The 13191-nt window shown below is 43.7% G+C and overlaps 1 protein-coding gene across 15 annotated transcripts in view; it reads left to right on the top strand.

Moving 5' to 3' along the window:
- syngap1b (synaptic Ras GTPase activating protein 1b) overlaps window positions 1–13191 on the top strand; it is a 63903-nt gene that overhangs the window by 39893 nt on the left and 10819 nt on the right. For 11 of the 15 annotated variants that reach the window (XM_057044480.1, XM_057044477.1, XM_057044473.1 and 8 more), the window contains 12 exons: window positions 30–365; window positions 438–582; window positions 1057–1201; window positions 1274–1510; window positions 1700–1901; window positions 2438–2616; window positions 3322–3520; window positions 3893–4477; window positions 4577–5014; window positions 5660–5833; window positions 6017–6228; window positions 10395–10467. In XM_057044480.1, the coding sequence (XP_056900460.1) occupies window positions 30–365; window positions 438–582; window positions 1057–1201; window positions 1274–1510; window positions 1700–1901; window positions 2438–2616; window positions 3322–3520; window positions 3893–4477; window positions 4577–5014; window positions 5660–5833; window positions 6017–6228; window positions 10395–10467 (2925 nt within the window). Of the gene's footprint in view, window positions 1–29; window positions 366–437; window positions 583–1056; window positions 1202–1273; window positions 1511–1699; window positions 1902–2437; window positions 2617–3321; window positions 3521–3892; window positions 4478–4576; window positions 5015–5659; window positions 5834–6016; window positions 6229–6908; window positions 9685–10394; window positions 10468–13191 lie in introns of those variants that run through there. The other 4 variants (XM_057044476.1, XM_057044478.1, XM_057044485.1 and 1 more) reach the window with 4 other exon arrangements.

Below are 13191 nucleotides of genomic sequence, written 5' to 3'. Positions count from 1 at the left end.
TTTGCCTGTTTGAATTTGTTTTTTCTGAGGAAAAGAGTACTTACTTGGGACTTGTGAGCATCCCCATCTCAAGCATCCCTGGGCGCCAGTTTGTGGAGCAGTGGTACCCAGTCATTCAGCCCAGCGTCCTCACCAAAGGCGCCGGTGTCGGAGGGGGGAAGATCATCAATGCATCCCTACGCCTTAAATCCCGCTTCCAGACCATGAACATCCTGCCCATGGAGCTGTACAAGGAGTTTGCAGAGTATGTCACCAATAATTACCGCACCATGTGCGCTGTGCTGGAGCCTGTGCTGAGCGTCAAAAGCAAAGAGGAGGTGGCCTGTGCGCTGGTGCACATACTGCAGAGCACGGGGAAAGCGAAGGTAAAGACAGTTCTCGCCCGAAAGGGCTTTGCTGTATACAAAAAAGAACAGTGATATAGTTTCTTCCTGCAGGACTTCCTGTCAGACATGGCGATGTGTGAAGTAGACAGATTCATCGACCGAGAGCACCTTATTTTCAGAGAGAACACTCTGGCCACCAAAGCCATAGAAGAGTACCTTAAACTGATTGGACATAAGTACCTCAAAGATGCTATCGGTGAGCCAAAACCTCTTTGTTGCCTCGTATATATAAACAGCTTCCTTCATCTTCTTTTTTTTTTTACCCGTTTTGGTGTTTTTACGTCCCCCAAATCTAAAGATTGATGTGGCCCATTCACTTTAATGGCATATTTTGATGGATGTGACGAGTGAAGAAGCAGATTTTCTTTAAAAGCAGTAAAGAATTATGAATCAAACATATATTCGCCACTTTTGACAACCACCAATATTAGAGAAGAAATAACGGTTAAAACTAAGTTGACTTACATAAATAAGAAGCAATAATATACATTTTATATCGCAGTGAGAGGTGATTCCAAGCATCGGTTGATGTTAACTCACAAAATAGCAAAATAAAATGGAAGAAGGAATCTAAAAAATGAACCATGTATTAATCCTGATATTAGTATTGAAAACAGCAAATTGTGATGTCGCATTTTAGTTCTATTTACTGATTTTATTTCCTTTGCAGGGGATTTCATAAGAGCCTTGTATGAGTCAGAGGAAAATTGTGAAGTGGATCCAATGAGAATACCACCCTCTGTACTCCCAGACCACCAAGCCAATCTCCGCATGTGCTGTGAACTGGCCCTCTGCAAGATTGTTAACTCCAATTGGTGGGTAGTCGTAGCAAGTGGACAACGCTTGCAGAAAATAGCAACACTACCAGAGTTCTGCTCTTTTCACAGTGTTTTTCCTCGAGAGTTAAAGGAAATTTTTGCCTCCTGGAGAGTGCGCTGTGCTGAGAGAGGTCGGGAAGATATCGCCGATCGACTCATTAGTGGTTCACTCTTTCTGCGCTTCCTGTGTCCGGCCATCATGTCACCATCTCTCTTCAATCTCACCCAGGAGTACCCTGATGAGCAGACATCACGCACCCTAACCCTCATCGCTAAAGTAGTACAAAACCTGGCTAACTTCTCCAAGTCAGTATTCCATTTCAGCTACACTGCATTTTAGCTGAACTCACACTGACTGCAGGGAATCAGTTGTATTAGCTTTATACTGCGCAAGTAGGCGTGTCAGTGTTCTATCTGTCTGTCTATCAGCCCCAACTTCTTTGTTTTCTCTATTATGTCCTTACTGGTCTCCTCTCCTTTCTCTGCCCACCGCAGGTTTGGCAACAAAGAGGAGTATATGTGTTTCATGAATGAGTTTTTAGAGATGGAATGGGACTCTATGCAGCAGTTCCTGTATGAGATTTCCAACGTAGACAGTGTCAGCAATGCAGGGGGCTTTGAGGGATACATTGACCTTGGCCGAGAATTGTCCATATTGCACAGTCTGCTGTGGGAGGTCCTGGCTCAACTCAGCAAAGTAAATATTATGTCACATGTAATATATATATATATTTTTTTTTTTTTTTTTTTTACCTCAACACTGTGGCTGCTTGTTTTTTTACACTTAGTCCAAAGGCACAAACAATATATTTTTAATTGTAAATGTATTAGAAAATGAATTTAAATGATTTGTTATTTAACTACTGCAGCAGCATTTTTGTCTTTAATGTTAATATTTTGAAGCACTTTACTTTACTTACATTTTACTTTCCAACCAAGGATTTTTAAATTCAGATCTGTGTTATTGGGTCCAACTACTTTCAAGGATGGTACAATAGACACAGCAGGTGTGAGGAAGATGCTGTTCCTCAGGCTTTTAAAGTGAGGGGAAAAAAGTGAAGAAAATGTCAGCTTTATTACTTTTTTAACAAAAAACAAGATTATCAAATTTTGGACTGGATCTCAGATGTTTGGTCACAATATTCCCCAGCACCAGTCCGGAGGTAGCTGTAATGCCCCTAAATGATTTCATTTCAGCGACTCAAAGGTACCGCTCTTTTTTTCTTCCCGCAGGACGCCATCATCAAACTGGGCCCTTTGCCTCGTCTCCTCAATGACATCAGTGTGGCCCTCCGGAACCCACATCTGCAGAGGCAGCCCAGCCATCAGACGGACAGACTGCTGTCACGGCCCAGTTTTACCAGGGGAATCTCTTCCGATTTCCAAAACTACATGATGAGGGATCTTAATAGGTACGTAGCATTTTTACACTATTTACTACACAACTTGTTGCACGAGGGCCACAGTCGCGTTTCTTGTTTCCTGGCCAGTAAATTCTCTTCAGATCCTCTCGGCTGTCCCGTAACTAAAAAATGGGTCATTTGTAAATGTAGGCTAAAACACGCAACTGCTGAAGAAGCCATTCCCACTAGTAGACCAGTAGTGGGAGAGCTTCAGAGTGAGCACAGATGCTGGTTATCTTCCAAAATTGCAACGAGTGGTGCAGCAGCCAGTACGACGTTGCACCTACGTGCACCTCTAGTGCGCACTAGCAGTATTTGATTCACTGACAAAAATCTCGGTCGAGTTTCAAGCCAGTGTTAATCAGCTGGAGCATAATTACAGACACATTCCTGCCGCATCAGCGCCAGCCTCTCGCTGTCACTTGCTCGCCTGTCATTACTGTTGAAGCGACATTGATTATAGAAGAATGACGCTTAATGACGCTTAAAAATGAAATTAAATCAATGAAAAGAAGTCATTTGTTCAAGGTAGTTTCTGTCATTGGGTTAGCATCACGTTCTGTTGATGCAAATCACGCACGCACAAAATGATTAAGTCTCAGTGGACGCTGACAGGTCTTTATTTTGAGTGAACAATTAGCGCCTGGATGATTTGAGCTGTAATTACTTTCTGTATGATGTTGTTGCTGGATCTTACTCGCTGCTGTTTCCCAGCTGTATAGATATCACTCGTTTGCCTTCCCCAACCTCCCCGGGAGGGGTCATCCCATCCCGCACCCAGATGAGTTTTCAAGACCGAGACCACCCCCATCAGACGTCCAAAGACATGTTTTATGTGTCCCGCCCACCCTTGGCCCGGTCCAGCCCAGCCTACTGCACCAGCAGCTCGGACATCACAGAACCAGATCCCAAGGTGAGTTTTATCACTCTGATTTGGGCAAATCATCATCCCATCCGCTAGTTTTTATCTCTATCTATGGGAGGCTGGTATGACGAGCATGCTAGTCATACGGCATATAATCGGCCATCACGTGATTGAGAAGGTAGAATATCATGACATCTGCTTTCTTCCCCTACCGATTCACCACGCAACTCATCCTAGAGGTATTTCCTGGAAAATACCTTCAAATATCTGGGGCTTGTGGTAAAAAACACCTGTACCACCCTCACCCATATCATCTGTGGCCACCTAACATACATAATAACAGGGGCACATTAGCCTCTCATGTCCTCCATTAATTAGGTGCTCATTGTCAATAAAAGCGTATTTATGATGGACCTCCAGGATTCTCGAATGAACAGCATGTCTAACCTCCAGTCGGTGGACATGCTCAACTCCTCCCAGGCCTCCATCGCTGGCATGAGCAGCTTCGGAGGGTTAAGCGGCGGAGGCGGTGGTGGCCTGGGGTCGGGCCTGAGCAGCCAGCTGCGGTCCGGTGGGAGGTTGTCAGCTGGCTCTGGTGGCTCCAGCATGTCTGGTCGCCTTCGTCTGAGCCAGTTGGGCACCACCACTGACTCACTGTCCCAGCAACAGCAACAGCAGGCCGCCGCCATGCGCTACCCACTTTCCTTCCAGAATCCCCTCTTTCATCTGGCTACCGATGATGGGCCTCAACAGCAACAGCTTCATCACCAGCACAGTCGAGCACAACCCCCAGCACCCCTGCTCCTGGCCCCAGACCATCAGTCCTCTCACCAGGCCTACACCCCACAGTTTGCCCACGGGGGCTTCTCTCGCAGTGAGGACCTATCCACTCTGAGGACAAGGGATGGCCATCTGGGCCAGCCCAGTATCATCCACTCACACAGCTACAGTGACGACTACAGCAGGGTGGATTATGGACGCAGGCAAATGTCAATGCAAGTGCAGGTACATAAAAAGCATCATCCTGGAACATTAATGTTCTTACGCCGATTCTAGCGACTTCATTTGTAACACTCGGCTTGTTTTTTTGGTTCGTTTCCAAAGGATAACCTTCAACAACAGCAAATGATCAACATGACCTCCCAGACAGGAACCTCCCAGTCCTCCCTTGCCGCCACGCCCCCCTCCACAGTCCAACCTATGCGTCAAAGCTCTGTTGCTCCACCTTCCTCCCACCGCGTTAAGTCCCAGACCTCCCACCAGCTATCTGTCAGCGCTGCTGTTGCACCAGCTGCTCCGGCAAAGACACGACCTCAGAGCGGCAACCTCCTCCAGTCACCAGAGTCCAGCTACGTAGGCAGGCAGCATGGGGGCCGGCAGCTGTCTGTTAAAGACAGCGTGGCTCCGGGCCTGCCCCATCAGCAGAGCTCTATCAGGGAAAGCCAGAGTCCACAGGGAACCATGAGTCAGAACGCTCAACAGTCACCGCAGCAGCAGCCGCCATCTCAGCAACACCTGCTCAAACCCACCATGAGCAAACAGGTAACGTCTACGTTCAGAATACGGCCAATTCTGATACGCTCTGGCCTCTTGTATTTACAGTGGGCAATGAAAATTCACAAAATGTAACTCTCAGCGATGTCTAGACACAGAAAACCAATACAGACCACTAAAATAAGCTGTGCTCTTAATGCACCCTATACAGTGCTGTCATTCTCTCACTAATCCCAGAAACTTTTTTTCTTTCGAGTAATCACGGAGTAAGTGAGGATTAATCATGTTTATTCATCATGCAAAAACATCCCCAATTGTTTCACTTTTCCCTGCTACTTAAAAATGAAATCTCTGTATGCACTTGATAGTTCTTTCTTAATAGTTCTTTCTTTGTAGCCATTCTTTGTAGCCTTGTAGCCATTGAGTGGGCCAATGAGTTTTTGCTCTTTTTTCCTTTTTCTTAGCCATTTGCCTTCTCCCTTGTCTCCTCCCCGTCAGCTGTAACATTAGAGCAACAGCTTGCACATGCATCAAGTAGCATCTTTTTTGACTGTAGTTTACAGTCAGTGTGACCGTTCAACAACACAGCTGTTAGCATAGAATCACTTGCAGAGAATCTGCAGAGAATCCCTTGCTATGAGACTGATGGGGATCTACTCATGATCATTTTGAGTGCTGTGCTTCTCTCCCCAGGGCTCCCAGTCTCCATCTACATTAAATCCACCAACCCCGGTTAATGAGCGAACGGTAGCCTGGGTTTCCAACATGCCTCATCTGTCTGCTGACATCGAAAGCTCTCGGATTGACCGTGAAGAGTTCAAACTGAAGGAGTATTCCAAGAGTATGGATGAGTCACGCATGGACAGGGTAGGTGTAACTGCCATCATAACATCAATCAAAAATCAAAGCAATGCCAATTCACATTCTCCACAATGTAGCAGGTTCCTTATCTGCAGCGACACACTCTGAAGGAGGATTGAGATTCTTCATTGACCCCTGAGATGAGCACAAGCGTATCTGTGATCAGTGTCACTAATCTCTGCACCTCAGGTACGGGAGTACGAGGAGGAGATCAAAGCTCTGAAGGACCGGCTTCTAATGTCCCATAAAAAGCTGGAGGAGTACGAGCGGCGGCTCCTCGTGCAGGAGCAGCAGACCAACAAGATCCTTCTGCAGTACCAGAATCGCCTTGACGACAGTGAGAGACGGCTACGGCAGCAGCAGGTGGAGAAAGACTCCCAAATTAAAGGAATCATTAACAGGTAAATAGAAGCTACCGTCGGGATGGAGGGCGTTCTCTGTATGTGGAGCATTGCAAGAGGCACTGACTTATTGAGTTAAGATTGTTGGAACTGACTGATGCCATACAGTTAGTGGGAACAGCAGAATTGTGTGGATCCTCTCTAATGTGACCCAGTCCATATTTTTTGGGTTGTTGCCTTCCAAACAACACTGGAGGGCAGGTGGCCATTTTATTAAGTCGTTTAACTCTGAGTGACCCGCAGAGAGCTATCCAAACCAAAGTTGAAGACATGTTATGAGCGTCAAATGAAATAGGAGACTATGAAGGGACAGACCGGCTCTTTGATAATCACAGAGATCATGTGACGAAGGAGAGCGTTTCTTCTGAATTACAAAGGATAAAGGGGTGTTCTGATCTCTTGTTGTAACTCTGCAGTTTACAGTACCTCACAACAGGATTTGCTATTGAAGAGAGTAACATTTTAATCTTTGAGTCTGTAGATGTTGATTGACCACAAAAGTTTTGAGTGTGAAAACACTGAAAACTATCTGTGATGCGTGGATATAGTGAAGGTTTAAAAAGTAGGTGTTTTTTTTTTTTGCTTTTTTTTTTTTTTTTTAACTGTTTACGTCTTATAATAATCTGTGGTGCAATTGCAAGGGTGGATCTCTGTGACTTGCCACTTCTAATCCACTCCAGGAAAGAAGACGTGGAATGAAGACAGAGACAGTCCTGCTCGACTTTTTTGGGAACACATCTTTAACGGCCTAACCTTGTATATACAGTAAAGTCACCTCTTCACACTAACTGTTGCAGTTTCCATCATCCATTTTTTAAGCAGAGTTATTATCTGGATCTCAGGAATCTTTCAGATGAATCCTTTTCTTAAATTGAGATTTTAAAGGAACATTCCAGAAATGTGAGCACTTCTTTAAAAACAAGAACAGGTTTTGGACCTTGAAGAAAAATGAGCTCATCTATTTCAAAATAACAATGTGTCATTTTACTGAGTGAACATGGGGACTGAATTCACCCTCTTCTGCATCCACACGTGGTTGTGGTGAAACATGAAGAGGAGGGAGGCGAGCGATGATGAATATTCCTCCACAGAGACATAAAGAAAACAGCCACGCAGAGCACCGAAACCAAGCCCTCAATAGTGCTCAACTGCGGTAGAAGAAAATGAATCTGCCGCACTCGAGTGTACAGTGCTAACGTGGTCACCTGACCACACAAGTGTTTGAGTAGCATATCTGGATGCTTCCAATGCAGTTTTACACAACTGAGCCACATTAAACACACTGAGAGGCTGCAGCACTGCCTTAACACGTCTGAAGTGTAATGCATTTGAGCAGAGGCTTGCAGAAAATATGGATGAGGAGGAGTGAGGAGTCTCATTTCACTGGACCGAATGTGCTCCAGATTGGTCATTTAAAGCGGTTTTAATCTTCTGTTCACATAGAGGCACACGGCAGTCATCCACTCCAAGCTCAGGTTCTGCACCAAGGAGTAATCCAGGAATCACGGATCCTGTGAAGGCTTGAAAAACTGTCGAAATAACAGGTTTTGCTTTCAGAGAAGCCCAAATGCTCTGCAGGCCGTTAACGTTTTAACTGTGGGACCAGAACACATTCACAGGCTCCCTTTAGCTCAGCAAACATGTTTTCTTCTCATCTAACCCATTTACACCAAAGCCAGATATTGAGTTTTAGGTTATAATCCACCTCACCTGTAGCACTTTTATTGATTTATTTTCTTTCAGGGAAGTGGGCCCATTAGTCAGCATGAAATACAGTATTTTGCTTTCCTGTTGATTAAATAGAGATAAAATATTTAACTTCTCCTGACTGTATGCTGTATCCGAGCATTATTCGTAACAGTGCGCTTGCTGTGTAAAATATAAAATCTCATCCCTGATGTAGTAATAATCTATTTCAAATTATAATTCATAGTATATCTGTACAGAATTATTTCAGACTTGCAATAGCTGCTCTTATAGATAGATAAGCTAAAGACGGGCAGAAATAGATGTACTGTATACAGAAACTAAGATATATATAAAGTGTCTAAATAAGACTGTAAAAGTGCAAAATGGCACAGAGAAAACATGAAACATATGACATGAGGTCTGCAAAGGGTGTTTCTAAATTCTCAACTTGTTTTTGGCTTTTTTGTATATTATTTGTGGACTATTTACATCTTATTGAAAGAGTTTACTTCATATTATTGATTTTCTTATTTCTTTGAGTGTGAAAGAGTTATTCTATCTGTATAATTTTGCTGTGCATATCTATGATTTTCAACAGACGGCCCATCATTGGTGATGTCTGGTGACTAGTCAGTACTTAAGCAGTTAACAAAATAATTGTTATTTGTTATTTTCCTTTTCGCTTCTGAGACCTAGATTATATTTGAGTGTCAGATGTGGATACATCTCCTGTACACCTGTGACCACCACGCCTCTCCCGGTAATCCTGACTTCTTCCTGTTTGCAATAACAACACTTTTTCGCAAGAGTTTCAGCAAAACTTTTCAGTGGATTTTGCTTTACAATAGCGCTTAACCCTTGTGTGGTGATAAAATTAATTAATTTTATCATTTTTCTTTTAATAAAAAGTGAAAACGGGTCCCACAGACCCGAACACCACACAAGGGTTAAGTGGGTAATTCTTACGGGGATTCCAGTTGAACCTTTTCCACTGACAGTTTTTTACTCTAACCATTGCTGTAATTGGACCCAGAACAACATTCAGCACATTACTCAGGAGAGGTCAAGAGGTCATTTTAGCAGGTTGGACTCGCATAACGTTACAACGCTAATATTTATATTTATAGGTGTTTCTTCATTTTTCATCATTCATATCTGCTCATTTAAAAAAAAAAATCAAACTTCACTGCATTATTTGATCACAGAAACATCAGAGATGTTGACTGGCACGGCGCACAGTGATGGCAGACAATGTAGTTGCAAATAATTCATAATACTATAAAATCATCTTTGTACCATGTGGATGTGGCGCTGTGCCCCCAATACCACCAGCGAACTGCTGAAAGGTGAGTTTCACATCAGGAATACAGCGCTGGTGTTGGCAAATGAAACAACTGCAGCGGTTGTTTAATCCAGGTGTGTTTTTCTGCTCCACTGACTTTGTCAGATTATTTATCTGTAGCAAAATCGCGGCCTCGTGCCGGTGGATACATGCATTATTTTAACTACCTGCATAACTTGATCTCAAAAGCACACATACTTGAAGCACAACTGAATTTTAACAGAAAACAATGGACTTTTTGTAACATCACACATTAATCACCATTACCGCCGTCTTCAAATCACATCAAACTGTTTTTGCTGTATATTCCTCTGTTCAACTGTTTCTTTGGACAAATACTTATAATTGTGTTAATTCTTCATCACTTGTTTTGTAAGCCAACAACCATCTGTACACTCTTTATGGAATAAAATGTCCAGATATTACTTTCTTTTTGTCGGATTCTTGTTTCTGTTTCCTGAATAAAATAATGTGAATGTATTGAACTCCTTCCGGTCATATTACCCAGCTGAAAAAATGTGACAGACGTATCCGTTGCTTCTTTTTGCACCTTTATAATCTGATCTTATTCAAAAAATAAATTGCAAGCCTGTTTGGGGTTTTTTTTTTTGGTTTTGCTTTTATGTTGTTCTTTGTGTGTAACAGGAAATTAGTGGGTCCAACAAAATCAGTCCAGTCATCTTCAGAAAGTTGTAATCACACTGTTTTCCCTCTGGCATTTATTGGACTATTCAGTCTACGTGTGTTACCTGTATAAATGCATGATGACCTTGCATGTATGCTGTCCTTAACTGACCCTGTATGGACCAAACCCCTTCCCCGGCTGGTGGATAATCACGCATCTAATGAAAACCACCAACAGTAACAGTCTTAAAAAACAGTCACCCAGCACCTCAGTTAGACCTTATATTATGAGATCAGAAACTATACCTGAAAACAATACAATCAGAATAAAATGCCACAGTCAAGAAATATTGATCTGATCATCATGTTCTAGCAGCTGTACAAGTAACCAGCTGTCAGTGTGCTGCAGAGACAGATCTGTTTGACTGTTTGTTGATCATCATGGATTCACAATACTCCCTTACTTTCTGCTCCCCCTTTTTCTCTCTTTCTCTATCTCTCTGCTTCCAAGACTCGTAGCCGTGGAGGATGAGTTAAGGGGAGGACCCATAGTGGAGCCCAAACCCAGGATTTTCCCTGATCAGGTCTGTGAGCCTTCTGCCGCTTTTCTTGTCTGATGCCTGTGCTGCTCCCATTGCCTCTCTTCGCTCCCTCCCTGCTTTGATTTTGTGTCTGTGTGGTCTGACTGCACCTGACCAGTATCTGTGTTTCTGTTCCCCTCAATACCCTATGATGGTGATTATCTACTACCTAGTTTGCTCACTTGACCCATTTGCTGTTAAAAAACAAAAAAAACATTCTGTTGGAAACATACTCTTCATGGTTCTTTGAGCTCTAGCAGAGAGTCAACAGGACTACATAAGACACTTTAGGTTTAGATTGGTGAGATATGAGTTAAAATGTCTTTGGGTTCAGTTGTGTTGATGCTAGACCTGAAAGAACTACTATGACCTGAATTCAAGTTTCAAAGTGTCATATGCACAATATGAGACATGTTTCCATGTACCAAAATTCATCCTTCGCTCAGAAGAATAAATGCCAGAGTTGAAAGAATACTACATAAAAATACAAGATGTTGGATGGAGTTCAGGTCAGGGTTGGGGACATTCAGTTGTCTCTAAGCCACTCCTGCGTTGTCTTGGCTGTGTGCTTTGAGTCCTGCTCTTGTTAGAATGTGAACCTTTGACTCGTTTGTTGCCCTAAGTTTGCTTGTGTTAGGTTTTTATTAAATTCTCTGTGCCTACCATTGAAAGTTCTCGCACAACATGATGCTGTCTTGATCAGGCTTCCCCATCAGGATGGTCTTGGTCAGGTGATGAGCTGTGCCTGGGATTCTCTAAATATGATGCAAAGGACAAAAGGTTCAATCTTGGTTTGATCAGAGAATCTGTAAAAAGGGGCAGGAGCTTGGATACAAGTGTAAACCAAAGACAAGGTATCAAAATCAAGGAAACAAACTCTTAAAAGCAGATGGAGGCAATAGGAGAGGTTGAAAGTTACCAAACACCATCATACATGAGAGACCAACAAGGAATAAACACACGAGAGAGGTTGCAGACATGAGTAATCAAGACAATCTGCCACAGAAGCTAAATACAGCATGATTGAACAGGCCCATTATGCCCAGTTGGGAAGGTAATGAGACACATGTAAAAGTCTTAAACTACTTAAACAAAGGTAAAACTAAAGACACACAACCAGAAACCTAAACTGCTAAAATAAAACAGGAATCACACAAGATATGGCAATACCCATCCTCCTCAATGGACATTTTTTGATGTCCAGATTGAGTCAATGAAAATCTCTAATCTGTGTCTTCATAAAGGAACCTGGGTAGTGGAGGTGGGTTGGAGGGAGGTATCAATCAGCTGTTTTTGGTGAGTGTGATGCTGGAAACTTGGAAAGTGGGATGGACACTCATGGTCCAAGGAAGCTAAGGCTGAACTGGTTTGATGATCCTGGAGATCAGGAAGGGGCCAAGAAATCAGAGACCTAGTTTGCAGCAGAAACCAAGTGTGGAAAACCAGACCTTCTGGCCCACATGATAGCAAGTTTTCAGGGGTGTGATGATATTTGGCAGACCTCTGGCACTCAGTGCTTGTGTCGAGGTGAGCTGCCCAAGCATTCCTCCAAGTGAGGTGATATCGGCTACCCAGGCCGTGTGTCAAAGGAAGAGAGACCTCATTCTCTAGGTCCAGAAGAGTGGGGGTTTGGTACCCATAGATAGGATGGGGACATGACTAGGGAAGACACAGGGAGGGAGTTGTGGGAATACTCACAGGAGCTGCCGAGCCCAACTTGATGGTCTTAGAGAGGGTTATTTCCATCTCTTGCTTGTACCTCTGCATATGGCCATTAGTTTTAAAAGCCAGAGGAGACACTGGTTGATGCACTGAGCAGTTTGCAGAAGTCCTAACAGAACTGAGAGGTGAACTGGAAGCCCCAGGCTGGAGGAAGACCACGGAGCCAAAATAATGAAACCAGACTTTCTCTGCCATCTCCTTGGTGGAGGGCATCATAGGCAAAGCAAATGAGACATCTTTAAAAGGCAGTTGACCACAGTGAGGATGACCGTATTACCCGTGAAAAAATCCATTGACTATTGGGAATGTCGGATCAGTCGAGTTCTATATAGATCACCCGGAAGTTTTCAAGAGACCTTTGCAAAGGGTATGCTTGGTAGAGATACAGAGCTCTTATAGAAGCTCAAAGCCAAATGAGATAAGTGATAAGGGGCACCAGTTCTTCACCATGATGTTCTTAAGTCTGCACTAGAGAATACAGGGCCACAGGGCCAAGACCATTTCCACAAGGAAAAATCCTTCCTCTTCCTTATCTCTGCTTGACCTGTGGATGGTGGTATACCACAAAAGAGCTCTGTGGAACAGTCCTATGGGTGATGTGGTGGCAAGGACATTGCTCAGGTCTTATTGGAAATCTCATTTAGGTCTAGGTAAAACTTAGGAAGCCTGGACAAGTCATGTAACTCAGAGAAACTCGGGAACAGGAGCGGCCCTCCAGGGAACAGGAGACGGCCCTCCAGGAAACAGGGAACAAGAGCAGTCGTCCAGGAAATGCATAACACCAAAACACGACGAGGGAAGCCAAAACTCACCAACACGCGACAAGGGAAGCTGAACAAATACCCAGCACACGACGAGGAAGATGAACAGACACCCTGGCACTGACAGGCAGGCACAACTTGCTTAAATAGGCAGCAAGATGTAAATTGCCTACAGGTGCGCCTGCCTGCAGTGCCAGCTGCCACCATTTGTGCTCCACACCACCCTCTGCAGGACAAAGACAGA

Source organism: Takifugu flavidus, chromosome 10 (assembly GCF_003711565.1).
Source record: "Takifugu flavidus isolate HTHZ2018 chromosome 10, ASM371156v2, whole genome shotgun sequence".
Lineage (NCBI taxonomy): Eukaryota > Metazoa > Chordata > Actinopteri > Tetraodontiformes > Tetraodontidae > Takifugu > Takifugu flavidus.
Note: the sequence above shows the minus strand (reverse complement) of the source record. Positions and strands in the feature narration are given on the sequence as shown.